The sequence below is a fragment of the Panthera pardus genome, unplaced genomic scaffold, assembly GCF_024362965.1.
Source record: "Panthera pardus isolate Hobbes unplaced genomic scaffold, ASM2436296v1 HiC_scaffold_27, whole genome shotgun sequence".
NCBI classification, from domain to species: Eukaryota; Metazoa; Chordata; class Mammalia; order Carnivora; family Felidae; genus Panthera; species Panthera pardus.
The window spans coordinates 67,462,250-67,482,646 of record NW_026526843.1 but is presented as its reverse complement, the minus strand read 5'-3'; the positions used below and the strand labels follow the sequence as shown (position 1 = coordinate 67,482,646).

At 46.6% G+C, this 20,397-nt stretch overlaps 2 protein-coding genes across 4 annotated transcripts in view; one reads left to right on the top strand and one right to left on the bottom strand.

Moving 5' to 3' along the window:
- Positions 1-20,397, top strand: part of NHSL2 (NHS like 2) — a 69,555-nt gene that overhangs the window by 35,452 nt on the left and 13,706 nt on the right. The gene's annotated exons all lie outside the window — the stretch shown is intronic.
- Positions 15,530-20,319, bottom strand: RTL5 (retrotransposon Gag like 5). The gene is made up of 2 exons (XM_019428724.2): positions 16,581-20,319; positions 15,530-16,127 (listed from the first exon to the last, which is right to left on the bottom strand). The coding sequence occupies exon 1, from the start codon at positions 20,303-20,305 to the stop codon at positions 18,233-18,235; it is 2,073 nt and encodes a 690-aa protein (XP_019284269.2). The 5' UTR covers positions 20,306-20,319; the 3' UTR covers positions 15,530-16,127; positions 16,581-18,232.

The window sequence follows — 20,397 nt, the reverse complement described above, 5'->3', positions numbered from 1 at the left end:
ATAAACTTAGAAAAGAAAAGAAAAGAAAAGAAAAGAAAAGAAAAGAAAAGAAAAGAAAGGAAAAGAAAGGAAAAGAAAAGAAAAGAACCACAGACTTTCTCAACCCTCACTGCTTTCTGGGCCAGAAGTAGCACCCAGAAAACAGCCATATGACTCTGTCGACTGCCTTGGCAGTCCAAGCACTATTTATATTGAGTCCAGTGTTAGCAATCCCACTGCCCACTGGAATCACTGAGGTTATGTGATTAAAAAATCATATCTGGAACAAACAGAGGGCTACTGGAGGGGTTGTGGGAGGGGGAATGGGCTAAATGGGTAAGGGCATTAAGGAATCTACTCCTGAAATCATTGTTGCACTATATGCTAACTAACTTGGTGTAAATCAAAAAAATAAATTAAATTAAAATTAAAAAAAGAAGTGACAAAAGTCATATCTGTTTCTTCAGGCTGGGCTGAGAAATTAACTGTCAGAGAGAACAGAATTTAAGAGTAGGGCTATTGCTTATTAGCTGTGTGGCCTGGACAGTTTCCAGGGCACTCAATCTCATTTTTAAGATGAACGTTTGTTGTAGGAATTAGAGATAATGTATGTACAGGGCTTACCTAATGCGTGACCTATATAGTATGGATTCAGTAAAAGGTTTTAAAGAGAGGGCCAGAGGCTAGATCGTGGTCAAGACTTTGCATTTTAGTGTAGTGTGATGAGAAGCAATGGAGGGATATGCTGGGGAGCAATGGGATATGATATGCTTTTTTCTTTAACAGCAGCTTTATTGAGATATAATTGCTGTACAATTCACCCATTTAAAGCATACAGTTCAATGGTTCTTAGTATATTCCCAGATATGTGCAACCATCACCACTATCTAATTTCAGAACATTTGCATTATCCTTCCCAACCCACAGCCACTGGTAACCACTAATCTACTCTCTGTCTCTATGGATTTGCTTATTCTGGACATATCATATCAATAGAATCATACAATGTGTGATATTATATATTTTGTGTCTGGGTTCTTTTCACTGAGTATAATGTTTTCAAGGTTCATCCATGTTGCAGGATGTAGCAGAGCTTCATTCTTTTTTACTGCCAAATGATGTTCCATTGTGCACATATACCACATTTTGTTTATCCATTCATCCATTGATGGACACTTGGGTTGTTTCCATATTTTGGCTATTATGCCTAATATATTGCTGTAAGCATTCATGTACGAGTTTTTGTGTGGACAAAGGTTTTCAGTTTTCAGTTTTCTTGGGTCATGTAGTAACTCTATGTTTCATTAGTGGAGGAGATGCAGCCTGTTTTTCACAGTGGCTACATCATTTGACATTCCCTCCAGCAGAGTATGAGGGTTGCAATTACTCCACATCTGATTCTAGCCATCCTAGTTGGGTGAAATGTGGGATCTCATTGTGTTTTTGGCTTGCATTTCCCAGGTGACTAAAGATGTTAAGCATTTGGGGTGCCTGAGTGGCTCAGTTGGTTAAGCATCCAACTCTTGATTTCGGTTCAGGTGGAGGTCTCATGGGTTCATGAGATTGAGGACCTTGTCACCTTGAGCTCTACACTGACAGTGCAGAGCCTGCTTGAGATTCTCTCTTTCTCTCTCTCTGCCTCTCCCCTCCCACTCTTTCTTTCTCAAAATAAATAAACATTAAAAAAAGATGTCAAGCATCTTTTCACGTGTTCATTGGCGATTTGCATATGTTCATTGAAGAAATGTCTATTCAGATCTTTCACCCATTTTTTAAATTGGGTTTTCCTTTTATTATTGAGTTGTAAAACCTCTTTACATATTCTAGATACAAGTTCCTTATCAGGTGTATGATGGGCAAATATTTTCTCCAATTCTGTGGGTTTTCTTTTCACTTTGTTTATGGTGTCATTTGGAGCACAAAAGTTTTCAATTTAGGGGCACCTAGGTGGTTCAGTCAGTTAAGCAACTGACTCTTGGTTTCAGCTCAGGTCATGGTCTTACTGTTCATGAGTTTGAGCCCTGCATCAGGCTCTGTGCTGATGGTGTAGAGCCTGCTTAGGATTCTCTCTCTCCTTCTCTCTCTGCCCCTCCCATGCTTAAGCTCTCTCTCTCTCTCTCAAAATAAATATTTTTTAAAAAGTTTTTAATTAAATGAAGCCCAGTTTATCTATTTCTTCTGTTGCTCGTGCCTCTGGTGTCATATCTGAGAATCTGTTGCCTCATCCCTGACTTTTGAGAATGATTCCTCTGGCCAATGTTCTGGGAATGGATGGGAGGCAGGGCTGCGAAGTACTGAGCCAGAGGAAGCAATGACAGTGGCAGTAATGGGTGCTCTGTGCACAGCTTGCTGAGTCCACCAAGTACCAAATGCAGAACTTCAGCCTCCTGATTGAGGGCTGGCCTCTGAACTGCAAAGTAGCCCAGACACAGGCACAAACACTGACATGCTGTCCTTGTTTTCTTGCTTTTCTTTTATGAAAATCCCACTTCCTGCTTTTCTCCTGGTTTGAACCTGGTGAGGCAACTCAGATACCTGGAAAGACAGGCTCAGGGCCAGGTCAGGAGGTGATCTGGATGGTCTTGGGTGGCTGGGGAGGAGTCCCTATCACACTTACTCAGTGTGGGACCTGAGAAAAAGCTCTTTCTCTTTCTAGGCCTCAGCTCTATTATTTGAGGGGGTTGGATTAGTGTCCTTGGTTGCCTACAGGTTTCTGAGTGTTCACTTCCCCATTCTCAGAGAGTAACTTAATGTGCCTGGCAGAAAATATTTATTGTGGGACTGAGAAAGAGTTTAAGCAAACCACAAAGCAATATTACAATATGATCCCACATTCGTTTGGCATAGGAGAGTTTTTGGAAAGATACATCCAAGGTAGCAGCACTGCTTGTCTCTGATGTGTAGGATTGTGTGTTATTTTCTTCTTTCAGTTTGTCTGTATGTTCTGGTTTTTCACTGTGATATACATTTTTTGCTTTTGTAATAAGAAACAGAAAGCATAAGAGAAAGAAATTAAAGTTGACTGTGTAAAGTTTATTTATTTATTTTGAGAGAGACAGAAACAGCACAAGTGGGGCAGGAACAGAGGAAGCAGGAGAGGATCCCAGGTGGGCTTCATGGTGTCAGTGCAGAGCCCGACACAGGGCTGGAACCCACAAACCATGAGATCATGACCCAAGCTGAAACCAAGAGCTGGACACCTAACCGACTGAGTCACCCATGCACCCCAAGTTGACTTTTGTTTTTTTAAAGAGAGAGGTTGCCTGGAAGTCATCAGCAAGAAAAAGGAATGGGAAAGATAGAAGCCCACCACATCTGTGCCAGAGATGATGGGAATGTGAAGCAATGCACCTTCTAAACTGCAGAGCGCCCTCTCTGCCAGGGGAGGTTGGGTGTCCCAGAAAGTGGACTCTGAGACGGACATTAGTATGCAGGAAGGTTATTAGGGAGGCTCTTGGGATCAACAACTGTGGAAAGTGGGTAAGGAAGCAAGATCGTACAGAGGGGATACTGTAAATTGTACCGCAGTCCTGACCAAGGCTTCAGTCAGTCTAAGCAAGAGGCTCTGGTGCTGAGACATTCCCTCAGAGTTGTCCTAGGTTGGGATGAAGGAGGCACCCCAGGAAGGAGGTGTGACATTGGACAAGGCAATCACCAAAGAGGGCTAACAGCACAACGGTGTCTTAAGGCAGCTGTGCCAACACTTAGGAGAGTAAGTTGTCAGAGGTATGAGGTATGATCTGGGTGGCCACTCACAGCATCCACTATAAGGGAACTGCCTGGAAGGGTGACTTCCATGAAGGACAAGGTTATAGGCAGATACTAGGGGGATTTTGCAAGAGGAAAACCTCATTTCTGAACTCAGAGGCCTGGCTCCCTCCATCATTCTGAGCTCTGATCTCCATTCCTGAGTTGTCTCCTTAGGCAGTGACCTTTGTGGGCCATAGATGGGCCAGCCTCTAGTTTAGATGTTTCCTAGGACCCAAAACATTGCTCCAGGCTTTGTCTCTTAGGATCCTTTTATTGTTCTGGAATGCAGAGAGGGTGGAAATATTATCTGTCCCATTTTATCAATAAGGAAACCTGGGGCGGGGGCGCCCGGGTGGTTCAGTCAGTTAAGCATCTGACTCCTGATTTCAGCTCAGGTCACGGGCTCAGGGTTCGTGAGATTGAGCTCTGTGTCAGGCTCTGCATCGGAGTCTGCTTGGGATTTTCTCTCTCTCTGCCTCTTCCCGCTCATTCTCTCTCTCTCTCTCTCTCTCTCTCTCTCTCTCTCTCTCTCTCTCTGTCTCTTTCTCTGTCTCTGTCTCTCTCGCAAAATAAATAAACTTTAAAAAATTTTTTTAGTAAGGAAACCTGGGTTCAGAGAGGAGATATAGCTCGGTTGAGATGAGGCAGTCTCAGAGCAAGCTCTGTTCAACTCCAGGTCGTTTTGTCCTGGTGCCACAGCTGCCCAAACTTTCAAGTGGTTTGTTTCATGGTCAAGTGGACAAATCTCTTCCTCCTCATTAATGCTAGACCAGTTTGTTCCCCACGCCCACCAATCAATTTTCAAATGAACCAGTCTCAATCCTGCAAATCACGAAGTGAAATTTGATTTAGTTGATACCACACTAAATGGCCCTGACTCTCCTGGAAAGCTGCTCTCTTTGTAGAACGCAGAATGTTCTTGCACCAAGGACAGGCCTGAGCCTCCCCCATTTGGGGTACCTGTGAGGCTGTAGGCCATTTGGCTGAGTTACTCTTATTAACCTGTGAGATCAATTGGCTGCAGGCACCAGGCAAGTGACAACACAGGCATTAATTCAGCGGTGGCCGAGGCAGCCTGACAGCTAGGTACTGATTTATCAGTCCTTTTAATGAATGGGATTGCATTTAGCTAATTTGTCTGAGACTGGCAGGAATGAGACCTTTCTCAGGCACCCTTCCTGTAATGTGCTGCCTCTTCATGGCTGCCCTGCCAGTGCAGAGGGAAGGGTGAGGGAAGGAGAAGAGGAGGCAGATGGCAAGTGGATGCCCCCTTCCTGGTCACTTTAAGGACTGGTTTGGGGGTCCAGGTATTTCTAACCTGTGTGCTGCTGTTGGGAGGCAGTGCAGTATAGGGGCAGCAGTTCCCAGATGTGATCCTCACACCAGCAGCGGTGGCAGCATCACTTGGGAATTTGTGAGAAATGAGGAATCTTGGATTCTATCCCACATCTACTTGATTAGAAAGAAACTCTGGGAGCAGGGCCCCAGAGTCTCCGGGGAATTCTGATGCTTCACTAAAGTTTGAGACCCACTGGAGGAGTTACAGGCACAAACTCCAGTACCAGGCCACCTGGGTTACTAGCTGTATGACTTTGGACAAACCACCTAACCTCTCAGTGTGTCAGTTTTTGGTATGTTAGATGAGGGAAATAATAGCACTGGCCTTTTAGGGTTGCTGTGAGGATTAAATTTGCAACGTGCTTAGAGCAACGTCCAGGACATGGTAAGGGCCATATATATTATAGGAAATAATGGAGCCAAGGACTTCTGTCTTCTCCCTTAGAATGACAGTGATTCTAAGTAAAATACTGGATCATAAAGTTCCTATGATGTTATAAGTAAAAAAAAAAAAACACGGTGCAAAATTGTATCTTTCCTGTGATTGTTCGTATACAAAAATATGTATGTAGATGGACAAGGTAAAATTATGGATGATTTCTTTCTCTAATCACAAACTTGTGAAATGTGGCTAAATAGGATACATTTTTGGAATCAAAATGTTAAATATATTCAATTGCACAAAAGAAATGTACTGGATCAGAGATAACCATGGGCAGAATTGAAGTAAACACTACTCTAGAGGACTCAAGATACAGGACTGCCATACCAGGTCTCCATCTCCACTCAGGGACAGGAGGGCACTTGTGAGCTCATCAGGTTACATCAGAGCAAAGCACAAAGTGTCTCCGGGTTAGAAGGGATGAGATGCGAGCCAGAGTCTGGTCCAACTGAGGAATCTCAAGCAAGGATGGTTGGCTCCAGAGAGGATACTGGGAATTGGGCATGAGGGCTGGGCAATGGACTCATCCTCAGGAAAGGAGAAAGTGTCCAGCTGAGAACCAGCAGGGTCTTGGAAGCTGGGAGACCTTGCTGACTGCTGTGGACAAGTCTCCACATTTGTTGGGAGCTTCAACTAGATCTCCATCTGTAAAGGAGTGAAATACAGCTAGCCAGCAGGGTCTATATCTCCATCTTGCCACCTACATATCTCTCTGTACCAGAAGACTTCTGATTGGGCTATAAAATCGTGGCTTAGGTCCAGGATAGCTGACTTCAAGATCAAGATCCAGGTCAGATTATTGGGGTGGGTGTGTGGTAAGCTTGAAGCTCCATCCATTTGTGCTGCTCTCAGGACCAATTTCCTCTTTTAAACTATGGCACCTAGAACAAAGACACGTCAGTAAGGGTTTGCTGAGATCTAGTATGGTGCCTTTCTCTACAGAGTGTTTCTATGCACCCCAGGAAATAGTTTACTTTTCAATGAATGCATTCCCTATTGATACATGTTCACTATGGAATATTCTAAGATGCACTAGAATTTCTGCAGTGTATCACACAGCTACCCTGATCTCATATTGTAGACTTTGTTTTGAGGTTTGAGTATGATATTGTGGTACATTTCTCACTTACCAAGCTTCTTTTCTGTAATGAGCTTTATTGAGACATAATTCGTGCACATACCATACAACCCATCCACTTAAAATGTACAATTCCATGGGTTTTGGTATATGTAAGGAATTGTGTAGCCATTACCACAATTTTAAAACACTGAGGGTTGATGGGGGGTGGGAGGGAGGGGAAAGTGGGTGATGGGCATTGAGGAGGGCACCTGTTGGGATGAGCACTGGGTGTTGTATGGAAACCAATTTGACAATAAATTTCATTTTTAAAAAAGGAAAAGCATGAAAAAAAATAAATCATTGCCTACTTTGGGTTTCAGAGATTTACACCTATATTTCCTTTTAAGTTTTATAGTTTTAGGGGCGCCTGGGTGGCTCAGTCGGTTAAGGGGCCGACTTCGGCTCAGGTCATAATCTCGCGGTCCCTGAGTTCGAGCCCCACGTCGGGCTCTGTGCTGACAGCTCAGAGCCTGGAGCCTGTTTCGGGTTCTGTGTCTCCCCCTCTCTGACCCTCCCCCGTTCACGCTCTGTCTCTCTCTGTCTCAAAAATAAATAAACGTTAAAAGAAAGTTTTATAGTTTTAGCTATCACATATAAGTCTTTGATCCATTTTGAGTTTAATTTTGTATGAATGTGAGAATAAATTTCAACTTCATTCTTTTGCATGTGGAAATCCAGTTGTCCCAGCACCACTTTTTGAAAAGACTGTTCTTTCTTCATTGAATGAACTTGAAACTTTTGTCAAAAGCCAATTGGCCACAGATGTGTGAGTTTATTTCTGAACTCTCAATTGTATTTCACTGATCTATATGTCCATCCTTATGCTAGCAGCACACTATTTTGATTACGGTAGCTTTGTATAAAGTTTTGAAATCAGGAAGTGTGAGGTTTCTCCAGGTTCTTTTTCAAGATTGTTTTGGCCATTCTGGGCCCCTTGAATTTCCATATAAATTTTAGAATCAGCTTGTCCATTTCTACAAAGAGTTGAGTTGAGCTTCTGATAGGGATTGCGTTGAATCTGTAGATCATTTGGAGGAGTATGGCCGTCTTAACAGTATTAAGTATTTTGATCCATGAACATAGGATGTCTTTCCATTTGTTTCAATCTTCTTTAATTTTTTTCAACATGTTTTGTAAGTTTTCAGTGTACAAGGCTTGTACCACTTTTGTTTAATTTATTTGTGTTTCATTCTTTTGATTATACTATAAATTGAATTGGTTTATTTCAGATTGTTCATTGCAAGTGTATAGCAATAAAAATTTTTATATTGACTTCATATCCTGAACACTTGAACTTAGTTATTAATTCTAATAGTCTTTCAGTAGATTCTTCAGGATTTCTATATACAAGATCATGTCATCTTCACATATAGTTAGTTTACTTCTTCCTTTCTAATCTTTCCAATGCCTTTTACTTTTTCTTATCAAATTGCTCTGGCTATAACCTCCAGTAGAAGTGGTGAGGGTGGATACTCTTGCCTTGTTCCTGATCTTGGGAAAAGCTTCTAGTGTTTCACCATTGAGATGTTACTGTGGGTTTTTCATAGATGCCTTTTGTCAGTTTGAGGAAGTTCCTTTATATTACTAGTTTGTTGAGTGTTTGGGGATTTGTTGTTGTTTGTTTGTTTGTTTTTTATCATGAAGAGGTGTTGGATTTTGTCAGATACCTTTTCTCTATCAGGGTAATTATGTCTCTGTTTTTTATTGTATTGATATGTGTATTTCATCAACTGATTTTCACGTTACAAGTTTGCATTCCTGGGATGAATCCTACTTGACCATGGTGTATGATCCTCTTTATATATTGCTGGATTTGGTTTGCTAGTATTTTGTTGAAGAATTTTGTGTCTGTATTTATAAGAGATATGGGTCTATAGTTTTCATTTCCTGTGTTTTTGTCTAGTTTTTGGTATCAGGGTAATACTCACCTGATAGAATGAGTTGAGAAGTGTTATACTGTGAAAGAGTTTGTGAAGAATTGACATTAATTCTTAAATTAACTTAAGAATTAATTTAAAAATTAATTAATTTTTAAATACTTATTTAAAAAATTTTTAAGTTTTTAAATAATTATTTTAAAAATGATTTTAAAAATTAAAAAAATTTAAATGTTTGGTATAATTCACCAAAGAAGCCATATACATCTGGGCTTTTCTTTGTGGGTAGTTTTGATTACTAACTCAGTCTCTTTACTTATTATAGGTTTATTTGGAGTTCCTATTTCTTCTTCAGTCGTTTTTAATAGTTGGTGTCTTTCTAGAAATTTATGCATTTCATCTAAGTTCATAATGTGTTTGTACAATTGTTCATAGTTATTCTTTATAATCCTTTGTTTCCAGTTTGATTATAATGTCCCCTCTCTCATTTCTCATTTTAGTAACTGGGATCTTCTCTTCTTTATTCTTGGTCAATCTAGCTAACCAAAGTTCTTTTGTATTTTCATTTGGTCCTCAGTCTCCTTCTGCCTATGTTTGGGAGACTTGGCCAATCTAAGAACATACATATATTTCTTTTATAGTAAATAAAATTAAGTCTTCTTCACATTCCAGCATATGGAGCTCTCACCCTGCCTCCTGCCCCCAAATCATACTGTTCTGTTCCCTTGACCAACTGAGGTAGATTTATTCTGAACCAGCTTCTTTATTAGCCAATAGCTATAGTTCATAAAGCTATCGCAATTGTACCCTCTCACTTTGGAAAATGAGATGCAGCCTTTTTAGCACATGGACATCAGCCAAGTGTTGCTCATTTCTGGGTAAATATCAGGGCCCAGGGAAGAGCAGAAGGCAGCAGACCCTGGCCAGCTGGGACCTCCAAGCAAGGCATTGTGAGTAGGCTTGGGGTCTGGTTTTTGTGAACAGTGCTCTCTTTGAGTCTTGAATGGGAATAGAGGCAAGTTAGAAAAGCAGAGGCCTACTGCCGTTTTGACCATTTGTCTCCTTGGCCATGGCGCCCAGGACTGTGCTGCCCTGGTTGGCAGGGAATCAGCTGACAGGTGGCAAATTCAGGAAGTCAGGAAAAAAGCATTTGGTATTTTGAGAAAGTGTCAATTCTGACTATTGTTCTGGGATTCATGGCACAGTTAGTAATATTTCCCCTTCCCTCTGTGAGCCCTAAAGCCTGGCTGGGATGCTAGGGTAGAAGAAGAATCCATTAGCTCAGAAAATGTCTTAGAGCCAATAAAATATCCACTTAAGGATTATTTCCAGACTAATGAGAAATCTGTGTGTGCAAGCAGGTCCAAATTTTAAAATGGAGTAAAACCCACCAAGATTTCACTGGTTAAGGAAGTAGCAAGAAATCAACTCTTAGGGATGGGTGTGTGGTGAGTTTAAAACTCAAACCAAGTGTGACAGCCTCAGCCCCACCCTGGGCTGCTGACTCAGGACCAAGAGGAAGAGGGAGCTGCCGGACTTCATGATTTCTGTAAACAGTTCTTGAAAGAGAAACCACACACTTGTCCTTCTGCCAGCCCCCAGCTTCTCGTCACATCTGACAGTGCAGCCATTGTCTTTTCTCTGACACCCAAGGGCAGGGCTCCTTAACTTGAGCTCCATGAACCTTTGAAGGTATATGTGGAGAGAATTTAGGGGATCTATGAACTTGAATGGGAAAATTATTTTATCTTTTTTCCACTAATCTCTAACAGAAATTTAGCATTTCCTCAAGTTCATAATGTAGGCAACAAGCCAAAATAGTATTAGCAGTATCTGTTACTTTATCCCTAATAGAAATCACAAATATTTTCATATCACATCACAGTTATATTTCAAAAAAGTTACTTATGCTCATCATCACTTCAAAACTTCTACCTACAGATTTACCACTAAATCTTGTGATTTAATGCATTATTAAAGTAGTAATATAACTAGATCATAATTTCTTTAAAATATTTTAAAACTATTTCAATATGATTGTTTTCCTCTGTAATTCTATGGATTTTATTTTATGCACCTGAAAACATTATTCTGAGAGGGGGTCCAGTGGCTTCACCAAACTTCTAGAAGGATCTATGACCTAAGAGAGATTAAGACCCTGACCTGGATCTTGGTGCTCTCCTGATCCACTGGCCTCACTTCTGATCTACAGACCTTCCTTTATATTACTTGGAGGGCTCGAAAGCACTTGCATGCTAGTGCTGCGACACTGAGCAAGTTAAAGTTTCCATGCCATTTCTTAACCTGCAACATGGGGACTAATAACACTACCTACCTCATATGGTTGTTGTAATCATTCAATGAGTTAATAAATGTAAAGCACTTAGTGCCCAGCAAATAGTAAGTGCTAATAACTAGTAGATATTTTTATTGTTGTTGGTTCATATCAATTATTTTGCTAATATACACTATTATTATCTCCAATTTTAGAAGAAGGAAATGGGGCTTAAAGAGGTGAAATAACCAACCCAAGAGTATCCAACAAGGAAGTGGCAGAGCCAGGGTTCAAAGCCAGGTCTGTGTGATTCTCAAGCCCACTGGATGTTACCTTGTGCCCCACAACTGAGAGGGAGCGATGGCTCCCCAAAGAGATGGAGGCCATCAACAGGGTGCTCAGTTGGGAATGAACAACCAGCTCTGCAAACTCTTGCTTTCTCTTGCCCAACTTTTTCCTACTGTCCACACCCCCAACTTGACTGGGAAGTGTGGGGGCGCAGTGCTTGCATACAGTGAACCCTCTGCCAGATCTTAGGAGGCTAGTAGTCCTTCCAAAGGCCACGTGCAAAGGGGACAAGTGCATGTTTTCACACTGAACAGCAAGCAGCCTTGCAGCAACAAACTCGTTTGGAGTCATGAACCAGCCTCTGCTCCCAGGTGGAACTTGAGCTTCACAGAGCAGTGGGGTCGGAAGCAGGGAAGGAAGTGAGGGCTCAGAAAGGCAAGAGTTTGTCTGTGGGGTGAAGGCAGTTTCGTGGAGGAAGTGATCTTTGAGCTGATAAGATTGCCAGTTGGGCCAGAAGTGACTTATGACTTCTTAAGGCAGAGGGTAGAGGGTATGCAAAGGCCCAGAGGCATGAAAGGGCCTGGTAGATAAGGAAAGAAGGGAGTAACTTGGGATGTCTGGAGTTTGGACTGAATGGAAGAGGGAAGAATGATGGCATGGGTAGACGAGATGGCACAGGTAGTTTATGACCAGATAGTGAAGAATGCCAGAATCAGATCCGCAGGTCTTCCAATAGAGGAAGGAGAGCTCTTGGAAGGTTTTTGAATAGGGGCAATGGGACCAGATTTGTGTGTTCAAAGGACCACACCGACCCCCAAGCTCTCAGGAAGGTGGATTGATTAGAAGGGGTAGAGACAAGAAACTGGTTAGACCAGCAGCAAGGCTATTTGGTAGCCCAGGTGAGAGATGAGGAGAAGCTGGACTGTGGGGGAGAAGTCTGGAGCTTGTGGAATTCTCTCTGTTTTTTGTCTCCATGTAAGTGGTAGGGAAGAGGTAGGACGGCAATTGCTGGGGGCACTTGCCCTCCTCATGTTTCTACATGGGTCTCATGAAGCAGGGCTTCCTCAGGCCAGAGCATAATTGCCATGAATTCACATTCTAGCCCTTTCCATTTATTAACAGCCCACAGCAAGAGCAAAATCAAAAGCCAGGGTCCTACTTTCTGGCACCCCTCTCCCAGGGGAGTTGCTGGGGGGAGGGGCCCCAGCTACTCTCCTATGTGAGGCAGGCAGGAAGAGAAGAGGGGACATAAGGAGCAGGCCAGAGCCTGCCCTGTCAAAGGAAATATCCATCCTCCTAAGCATTTCAAGAGACTGTTTTCTTCCAAGTAGGTCCCACTGTTACCACAGCAACTGAGAACCCTGGCTTTGTGTTTCTGTGTCTGTTGAGTCCCTGGGGAGAAGGGGCCTTCAGAGCTTTCCCTAGGCTGGTCAGGATGCAGGAAGTGCTAGCCAGAGGTGGAGCCTCCCAACACCATTTAGTGGGTAATCTCTTGCCTTGTTAATGCCTGTCCTTAACCCCCCAGGGAGAGGCCAAGGTTCCATTTGAGTCAGTTCTGGCTTAGGTTCCAATGAACCTGGTTTCTCAGGTCCAGACTTCTGCATCCATCCTTTGGCACATCTCTTTCAGGAGGGTGCAATCTGAGCAGGTATCCAGGAGGGGTGAGCTCACAACCAACCCTGGCACATGCTGGGGGACAGTTGCACAAATATTCCTTCATCACTTACTACGTGCTAATACAGGATCTCCAGGCTTGTTTTTGCTCCAGGGGAGCTCTATGGGAAGGCTCAAAACCTAACTGACCATTAAATGTCACCCAGGATAGTCCCCAAGGCTTTTTTCTGCATTAGGTTAGGCATTAGAATTGCCTAGGGAGCTTTTCAAAAATAGAAATTCCTGGAGATTCTGATTCTACCAGTATGGGCAAGTGAGGGTGGAGGTTAAGATGGCCAACTGCTGAATTTCATAGTTGAACTCAAGCAAGTGACCTTGAGCTACTAGGTCCCTACAGAATGAATAATGGGAACTGTGGGGCCCACTTCACAGGCAGCAAGATGCTCTCTGCCTTCCTCCATACCTTGGGGACAGGGTTTTTATGACTCTTACAATCTTTGCTGCCCTTCTATTGCCCCCACTTTTTGCTTCCTTTTTCCTTTCTTTTATGCCAATATTTCCTTACTCTTGGTATGCAAAAGGGCTTCTGTGAGGTGCAACCTGGCTACCTTCCATTGGGCAGCCAGGACCCCAGGTGGGGGTCTGCCCATCTCCTGGATCCCATACTCTGTTGTAGCAGCCCAGGAAGGCATTCTCATTTCTGGCATCCTCATAAATCTGCTGAGTCATCCTGAGCCCCCATCAACTCAAGTTCTCTGATTTTTTCCCACAAATTTCTCCTAAGCCACATCTCTCCCACTCAGGCTTCTGTGGTTGTTTTTCTGAACCTGACTACAAGATCTCACATGTGCACCTTGTAAAGGCCATTTCAGCACACACTTCCAGGTTAGGGAAATTTGGAGGGGGAGCTCCTGATTCCATTATGGAAGGGATCCTCTAGTCCTCCAAACTTCATGCCATCTGCAGATGCCCTTGGCAGGCCGCCTTGACATTTACATCCAGCAGCCCATTTATTCCACTCATTTCTTCATTCATGTACCAAACTAGGTTTGAGATCCTACTGTTTACCCAGCCTTGTGCTGGGCACCAGGAACCCAACAGTGACCAGCAGATGTGGAAGCTGTGGTCTGAATAGGAATGGGACTCAGGTACAGTCCCAAATCAAGTCAGTGTCAGGGCTGGACTGCAATCCAGGGCTCTTTCCCCTATACTCACAAGGCCTTTGGCTGCTGGGTTGGGGCAAGGCTCACCCTCCTCTTATTTTCCTCCACCTGCTCTGATGGGGCATGACACAACCTGGGCTCACCTATCCCTACCTGTGATGGCATGAGAAACTCTAGGGGGTGCTAGAGACCTTGTCTGACCCCCTGAAGCAGAAACGGAAGCCCCAGTGCTCACTGATGCGGCCCACAGCACCACAGCTCTGTCCCTCCCCCAGAAGGGGCAGTCAGCCACACACACATACTCATCACCTTAAACTCAGCACCTTACTCTTCAGGTCCTTCCCTGCAGGGCAGAGCGGCCACCTGGCTGGTTCTCCCAGAGCCTCCAGAGACAGTGCACCTGATGCACATATCTGCTTGCTTTGGCAAGGACCCAGAATTCAGCCAGGTTGAGACTTGAGCTCATTGAGGGAATTTCTTGGGATCAGCATAGGGTATTAGAGTTGAGAGAGTATGAGTTTGGGAGTCACAAATACCCAAGTCCCACATGGAACCTAGTGTCTCTGAAATTCAGGTCGTTCAGCTCTAAAAGGAAACACATTACCTGCTGCGCTGACTTGTTGTGGGAATGGAATGAGGTGTTGGTGAAAGTTGGTCAGAAACATGCTGGTTTCCTCTCTCCTCCTTTCCTCCCTCCCTCCCCACTTCCCTCTTCCTTCCTTCCTTCCTTCCTTCCCCCCAACCTCTTAAAGGGGCAAAGCAAATGTGCTTTGTTTCTCATTGTGCTCCTGTAAGCTTGGGGGAGGTTGGGCAGGACAGGGTGGGTGCGCAGACCTAGGAGATAGTAAGGGCAGTGAGTGGAGGCAGAAAGGGGCAGTGTCCCAGGAGCTAACTCCTGGGCAGTCGTGGAACTGTGGAAAAGCTACTTGCCAGCTGTAAACCTTGGGCCAGTGACTTCTCCTCTCTAAGCCTTTGTTCAATCATCTGTAAGATGAGGATAAGATGAAATGAGATAAAGATGTGAAGTGCCCAGCAAAGTACTTGTACCTAGTAGGGGGCTCAGTAAACATTCCCACCCACTGTCCCAGGGGGAGAAATTCCAATTCATAGCTGGGAAACATTACCAAATCCAAGAATGGGATTCAGTTTCTTCTGACCCTACAGTCTGTGAGGAGCAGTGAAATCTTGCTGGAAGCGGTTCTGTGTGAACCGCTCTGGGCATGTGTATTTAAAAATATTCAGCCACCAGCTCACTGGTGTCCCATAGCACCACCTAGTGCCACAAAATGGAAGGGCCTTCCCACCTCACCAGCGCCACCCCACCCCTGGGCCTCCCCCGCTCTGGTCAGTGTGTGTGTGTGTGTGTGTGTGTGTGTGTGTGTTGGGGGCCAGGAGGGGTGCCGTTATAGGATGATAGGACTGGGCCACTCATACCTTTATATCCCAGTAAGTAGAGAACTAATGCTATTTTTCAAGATGGCTAATCCTTTTATCTCCCTCCCAACAACTGCCATCCACAAATGCGTACGACTCTAGGTAGGTCCCTTGAGCCTCACTGGGCCTTAGTTTCCTCATCTAAGGGTCACAGGGCTTCAGGCTAGGGTTGATTCAGGCAAGGTGCCTGTGTCTGATGCCTATTGAGTACTCATCTATGTTTGCTCAATAATGCAGAGAGACACAATCTTTACACACCCTTTATATTTTTATTGAGGAGAAAGCTTTAGCATACAGAATGATTTCTTATCTTCACAACACAGTAATGCAACAATAACACAATAACAATAACACATTTGTTTCAAGTGGGTTTCCTCCCGAGTCTCTGGGAATCCTTGGGCTGCCTTCATACCCCCCCGCCGCATGCATTTCCCCACCCCCACCCCCACCCCTCTTTCAACCCAAGAAAGCACCCAAAGCCCATAGTTCCTCTTACAGCTCTTGTGGCTGTTACATCACAACAAATATTGAAGATCTGGGGAAAGGGGGAGAGAAAGAGGGTCAAGGGGAAGCCCAAGCCCCCTGCCACCAGAGGGTCAGAAACCAGCTCACTGCTCATCCGCTATTTTCCCGGCAGAGACTACAAGGCTCAGGGTGAGAAGCACCATGGGAACAGGCAGGGCCTGTGCTGAGGGGTCCCTGGAGGTTGGGGTGCAAGGCACCTGTCCTTTGCACTTCTCACTCAGGGACATGGGCAGCAGGGCCAGCGTGTCGACTGTCAGCAAACAGGGTCCACAGCCTAGAAGAATAGCAGTTCCCCTTCTGGAACTCTCTCCTGAGGAAATAGCTGAAAAACAGACAAAATTTTCTTTACAAGGTTGTTGACTCCCATACTGGTGGGAATGGAGAAAACCAGGCAACTGAAATGTCCAACGAATCAGGAGAATGCTTAAATAAATTATTCAGTATGCATGACTGCATCGGTGGCAGCCATTTTAAATCCTGCTGATCAAGAGCTTACAGGATGATCTCAGCTTTGAAGAGACAGAGTGAGAACACGCTAGAAAGAAAGGCAACAAAGTGTTAATAGTACTTGCATCTGTGTGGTCAGGTCCTGAATGTTTGGGGGTGTTTGTCCTTATAGTTTTGTCTATTTTCCATATTTTTCTATAATGATTATCTATTATTTTTCTCCTTGGAGAAGGAGGGAGCCTTTTTAAGAGGTAGCAACAGGTTATAGGAACCCGGCTCCACTGATCCCCAGGCTAAGAAGTGGGTTATAAACAAAAGGGCTTCTTACCTCCCAGTGATGAATAGAGACCTCACCAGAAACCAGCCGGAGGACTGGGTTTCTCTTGTGACTCCTCTTCCTCCAGCTCCTTCCTCTTGCCTCCAGGCTCAAAATCCTAAGGCTGGGCTGAGGTTATCTGTCAGACTCCGGTGAGGAACAGAGGCAGAGTTCACTATGTTTTCTTCCCTCTGGCCACAGACACTGTGGCTACATATGCCCAGCTGCCAGACACTAGGCAGGAGGCTCAGTGTTGGGGGCAGTTCAGGCCAGCAGCAGGTCTGGCTGGCATTCTGTGGCCAGAGTGACATAGTATGTACTTTTTCACTGCAGAAGCAGTGTCCTCTAGACCCAAGACAAGCAGCAAGACCTTTTATGAGGGCACCTAGGTTGGTACCCAGAAGTCCCAGGGATTACTAGGAGGCAGTCACACTCTTAAGCCTCATTGTCTAATGGAGGTCCAGCACCAGGCCATGGCTGCCCCCCCCCCATATAAGAAACATGAGGACATCCCAGATTAAGGCTGCAGTGCGTGCAGTCTCTGTAAACAGAACCTTCCTCTCTCCTCTCAGAACTAAGGAATAATTTAGGTCGAAATTAAAGAGCAGTCCTTGGGCCCTCTCTCTTTTAGCAGTCCAGAAAAGAAAGGCCAATTAGGCCTCCTCTGGAATCTCAAGGAAGGCAAGTCTCCTGCAAAGACCTTTGGCTGGGGACCGCAGTCCAAGGCCTGGTCAGGGAAAGAGACCACTGTCCCTAAGGAAAGAGTCATTCCTTACAATGTCAAACTGACTTGCTGCTGCTTCCTCCTTCTCCTCCTCCCTGTCCTCCACCTTTTAGGCAATGTCAAGAAAAGGGTTAGAGCCTGTAACATCGGACTCTAATGGCTGGGGATGCCCGGGAAGGCAGTGTGGTAAGAGGAGAGGGTCCCAGATTTGGCGAGCTGGTCCAAGGGCCCTGCCACAGTAGTCTGTGTGGAGGAGGAACAAGCTTGCTGTCAGTCAAGAACAAATCTCAGCCAAGTTGTCCATCCGATGTGTGGCTTTGTGTGCGCACACTGGGCTAGATGTAGAGTTCTCTTCGGGGCCCTTCTGCTGGAGGTGTGGCTTGAAGCAAGTGTCGGTTTCTAGGTACATCTCTTGATACCATCCTGCTCTCCGTTGATTATATCTAGTAAGTGGCCTCGGCGGCTTTAGGAGTTCAGTGTAGCCTGTCCTTTTGCTCATTGGTGTGGGGGCAGATCAGTGAGGCATTGGGTGAAGTCCTGGTGATCCAGTCAGAGGATAAAACCATAGAACGCAGGGTGAATAAACGCAGGAGAGGTGAGGGTTAGGAACAACTAGAGGGGAAGTACAAGAGGGTGACCAGTTAGTTCTTTTATGGGAACAGGCCCAGAAACCTTCTAACTTGTGGCAAGCCTGAGCAGAGTGCACACCAAGAGGACAGCTATCGCTGATCCCTTCTTTCCCAGGTGGCCTTGGTTGGATGCGCGGCACTCGCTGGTCAGGGCTGCAAGATGATCCGGTGTTCTAGAAGTCTTCTTCGGGCTCTGCAGGTCTGGAACTCCCTCAAGTACTGGTCAGCAAAAGGGGCAGGTGTGGCAGCGATAGCAGGGGCAGGGGACGCAGTAGAAGGGTGTGTTCTGCTTGGCCAGCTCGCCCCAGCACTCACACGCGAATTCGGCCACGTGCCGCCCGGTGGCCCCCCTGTCTTGGAGTGAGGCGGAATAGCACCGGGGGACGTCTTCGAATCTGGCGTTGCCCCAAGCGACCTGCGCGGCGAATCAGTGGCGGCGAACTGTAGAACGGTGAATTAGTACCCGGAAGGCCCTCCAGAAGCGGGACTCGGTTCTGGTTCCTCCGCCTGCTAGGCTGTATGATGGGAGGCGATGCATCCAGGAAATTTTCATGATAGTAGCCAGTAGTCTGGGATGAAGCGTGGGCAACGGTCGGCTCCATCTCCATCAGCTCGTCGAGGTCATCATCTTGGGTCTCATCCTCTGACTCTTGCTCCTGTTCTGGCTCTTGCTCTGTCTCCTGCTCTGGCTCCTGGCCCCCATCTGCACCTGCCTCCCCACCCTTATTCTCATCTTCATCCTCGCTCCTCTTGAATATGTTCACCTCCACACCCACATCCACCTCCTCGTCCTCATCGTCCTCTTCCTCCACTTCCTGTTTCTGCTTCATCTCCTCCAGCTGCTTCTTCCTCATCTCTTCCTCCTTCTTCCTCTTCTCCTCCTCCTCCTTCGCCTCCTGCTGAATACCTCTCACGTGCCTTCGCTGTTCCCTGTCGTAAAGCTTGCGCCTGCGTGCCTGTTCATCTTCGTCACTGTAGTACTCTTCTTCATCACTGTCGTCGATATTAGGGTCCTTAGCAAAAGGGAAGAAGATGTTGCGAACCCCAGGGAGAGGGATTGGCTTGGGGACACGCACTTTTCTTTCTATCTCCACACATTCGAGAATCAGCTCATCCAGGTCGGCCATTTCGGTTGACCATAAGAGCTCCTTGCGGAAGAATTCTGACAGGCCTTTAAGGAATTGGTTTTGAAGGCGGCAGTCATCCCAAGACAAGAATTGGGCCAGGAACTGAAAAGCATCCGCATAGCTGCCTAGAGTACAATCCCCCTGCTTGAGCTTGCGGATGGCCTTTTTAGCCACACTCGGGGGGATGGGCCCGCAGAATTCCTTACGGATCTCATCCAGGAAGCGTGGGAAGTTGGCACGCAGGGGGCTTCCTTCCCGGGTGACTGAGATGGCCCAGTCCTTGGCTTCACCAGTGAAAAAGGAGATCAGAAAGGCCACCCGCTCGGCGCCCCCGGGGAAATGATCCTCATGGTCAGCTATGAAGGTCTCTAGCCGCATCAGGAATTCGGCCAGATAGACCGGGTCGCCCGAGAAGGGCTCTAACTCAGGCCGCTCCAGCGGCGGCAAAGGAGGCTGTGCCGGCTGCTCCTTCGATGGGGGCGGGGGCAGCGCCGGCGGGGGCGGGATGGGCAGCGGGGGAGGGTCGACAGGCGCGTCGGAGGTACCGCAATCCTGGATCACGCTAATCAGCAGTTCGTCCGAGGCATACTCGGACTCCGCGCGAGGGGGAGGCCAGCACAAGAAAGGCAGCTCTCCCTCGGGAACTGCGTCGATCTCGCTGAGCGGGAACTCAAAGTTCTCCTCGGCAAGGACGGGCACCACCGGCACTGGCCAGCGGATGTAGCTCGAGACGTTGCCCCGCAAAGAATTAACCTCGGCTAGGGCTCTTCCGAGCTGAAGGCCTAAGTTGGCATTCTCCCCGCGAAGGGCATTTAATTCTTCTCGCAGGGCCACGTTCGCCATGCGCAGGCTGTTTAGATTTCCTGCGGCCTCGGACATTAGGATTAGCTCCGGGGCCCTGAGTCTGAGGGCGGGGGCGAGGGTGGGGGTGGGGAGCTGGAGGCCGCGAGGGGAGGCTGAAATGCGGCGGCGGGGTGCGGGGGGAGGGGACCGAAGTGCCGCGGCGGGGCGCGGGAGAGGCCGAGCCACACCCACTGGGGCGAGCACGGAGGGCGGGCGCTCCGGGCTGAGTGCCCAGTGGCTCGGCCCGGGGCGTTTTACCTCGTCCCAGGGATCGGAGAGGGCGGGCGGCGGCGGTAGCTGGGAAGACGCGGGCGGCAGGCGGCGGCGGCACGGGCAGAGGCCGGTGGAGCGGGAGGGAGCTGCCTGCGGCAGGATCTGTCGAGGAAAAATCTTGCGGCTGGCGAGTCCCCGCATTTTAAGCGCAGCCTCGCTCCGCCCCCCCACCCCCGACAGGGCGGGTCTTGGGGAACCGCGGGCGCCCACTGGCCACCGCGCGCCGCCCCCCC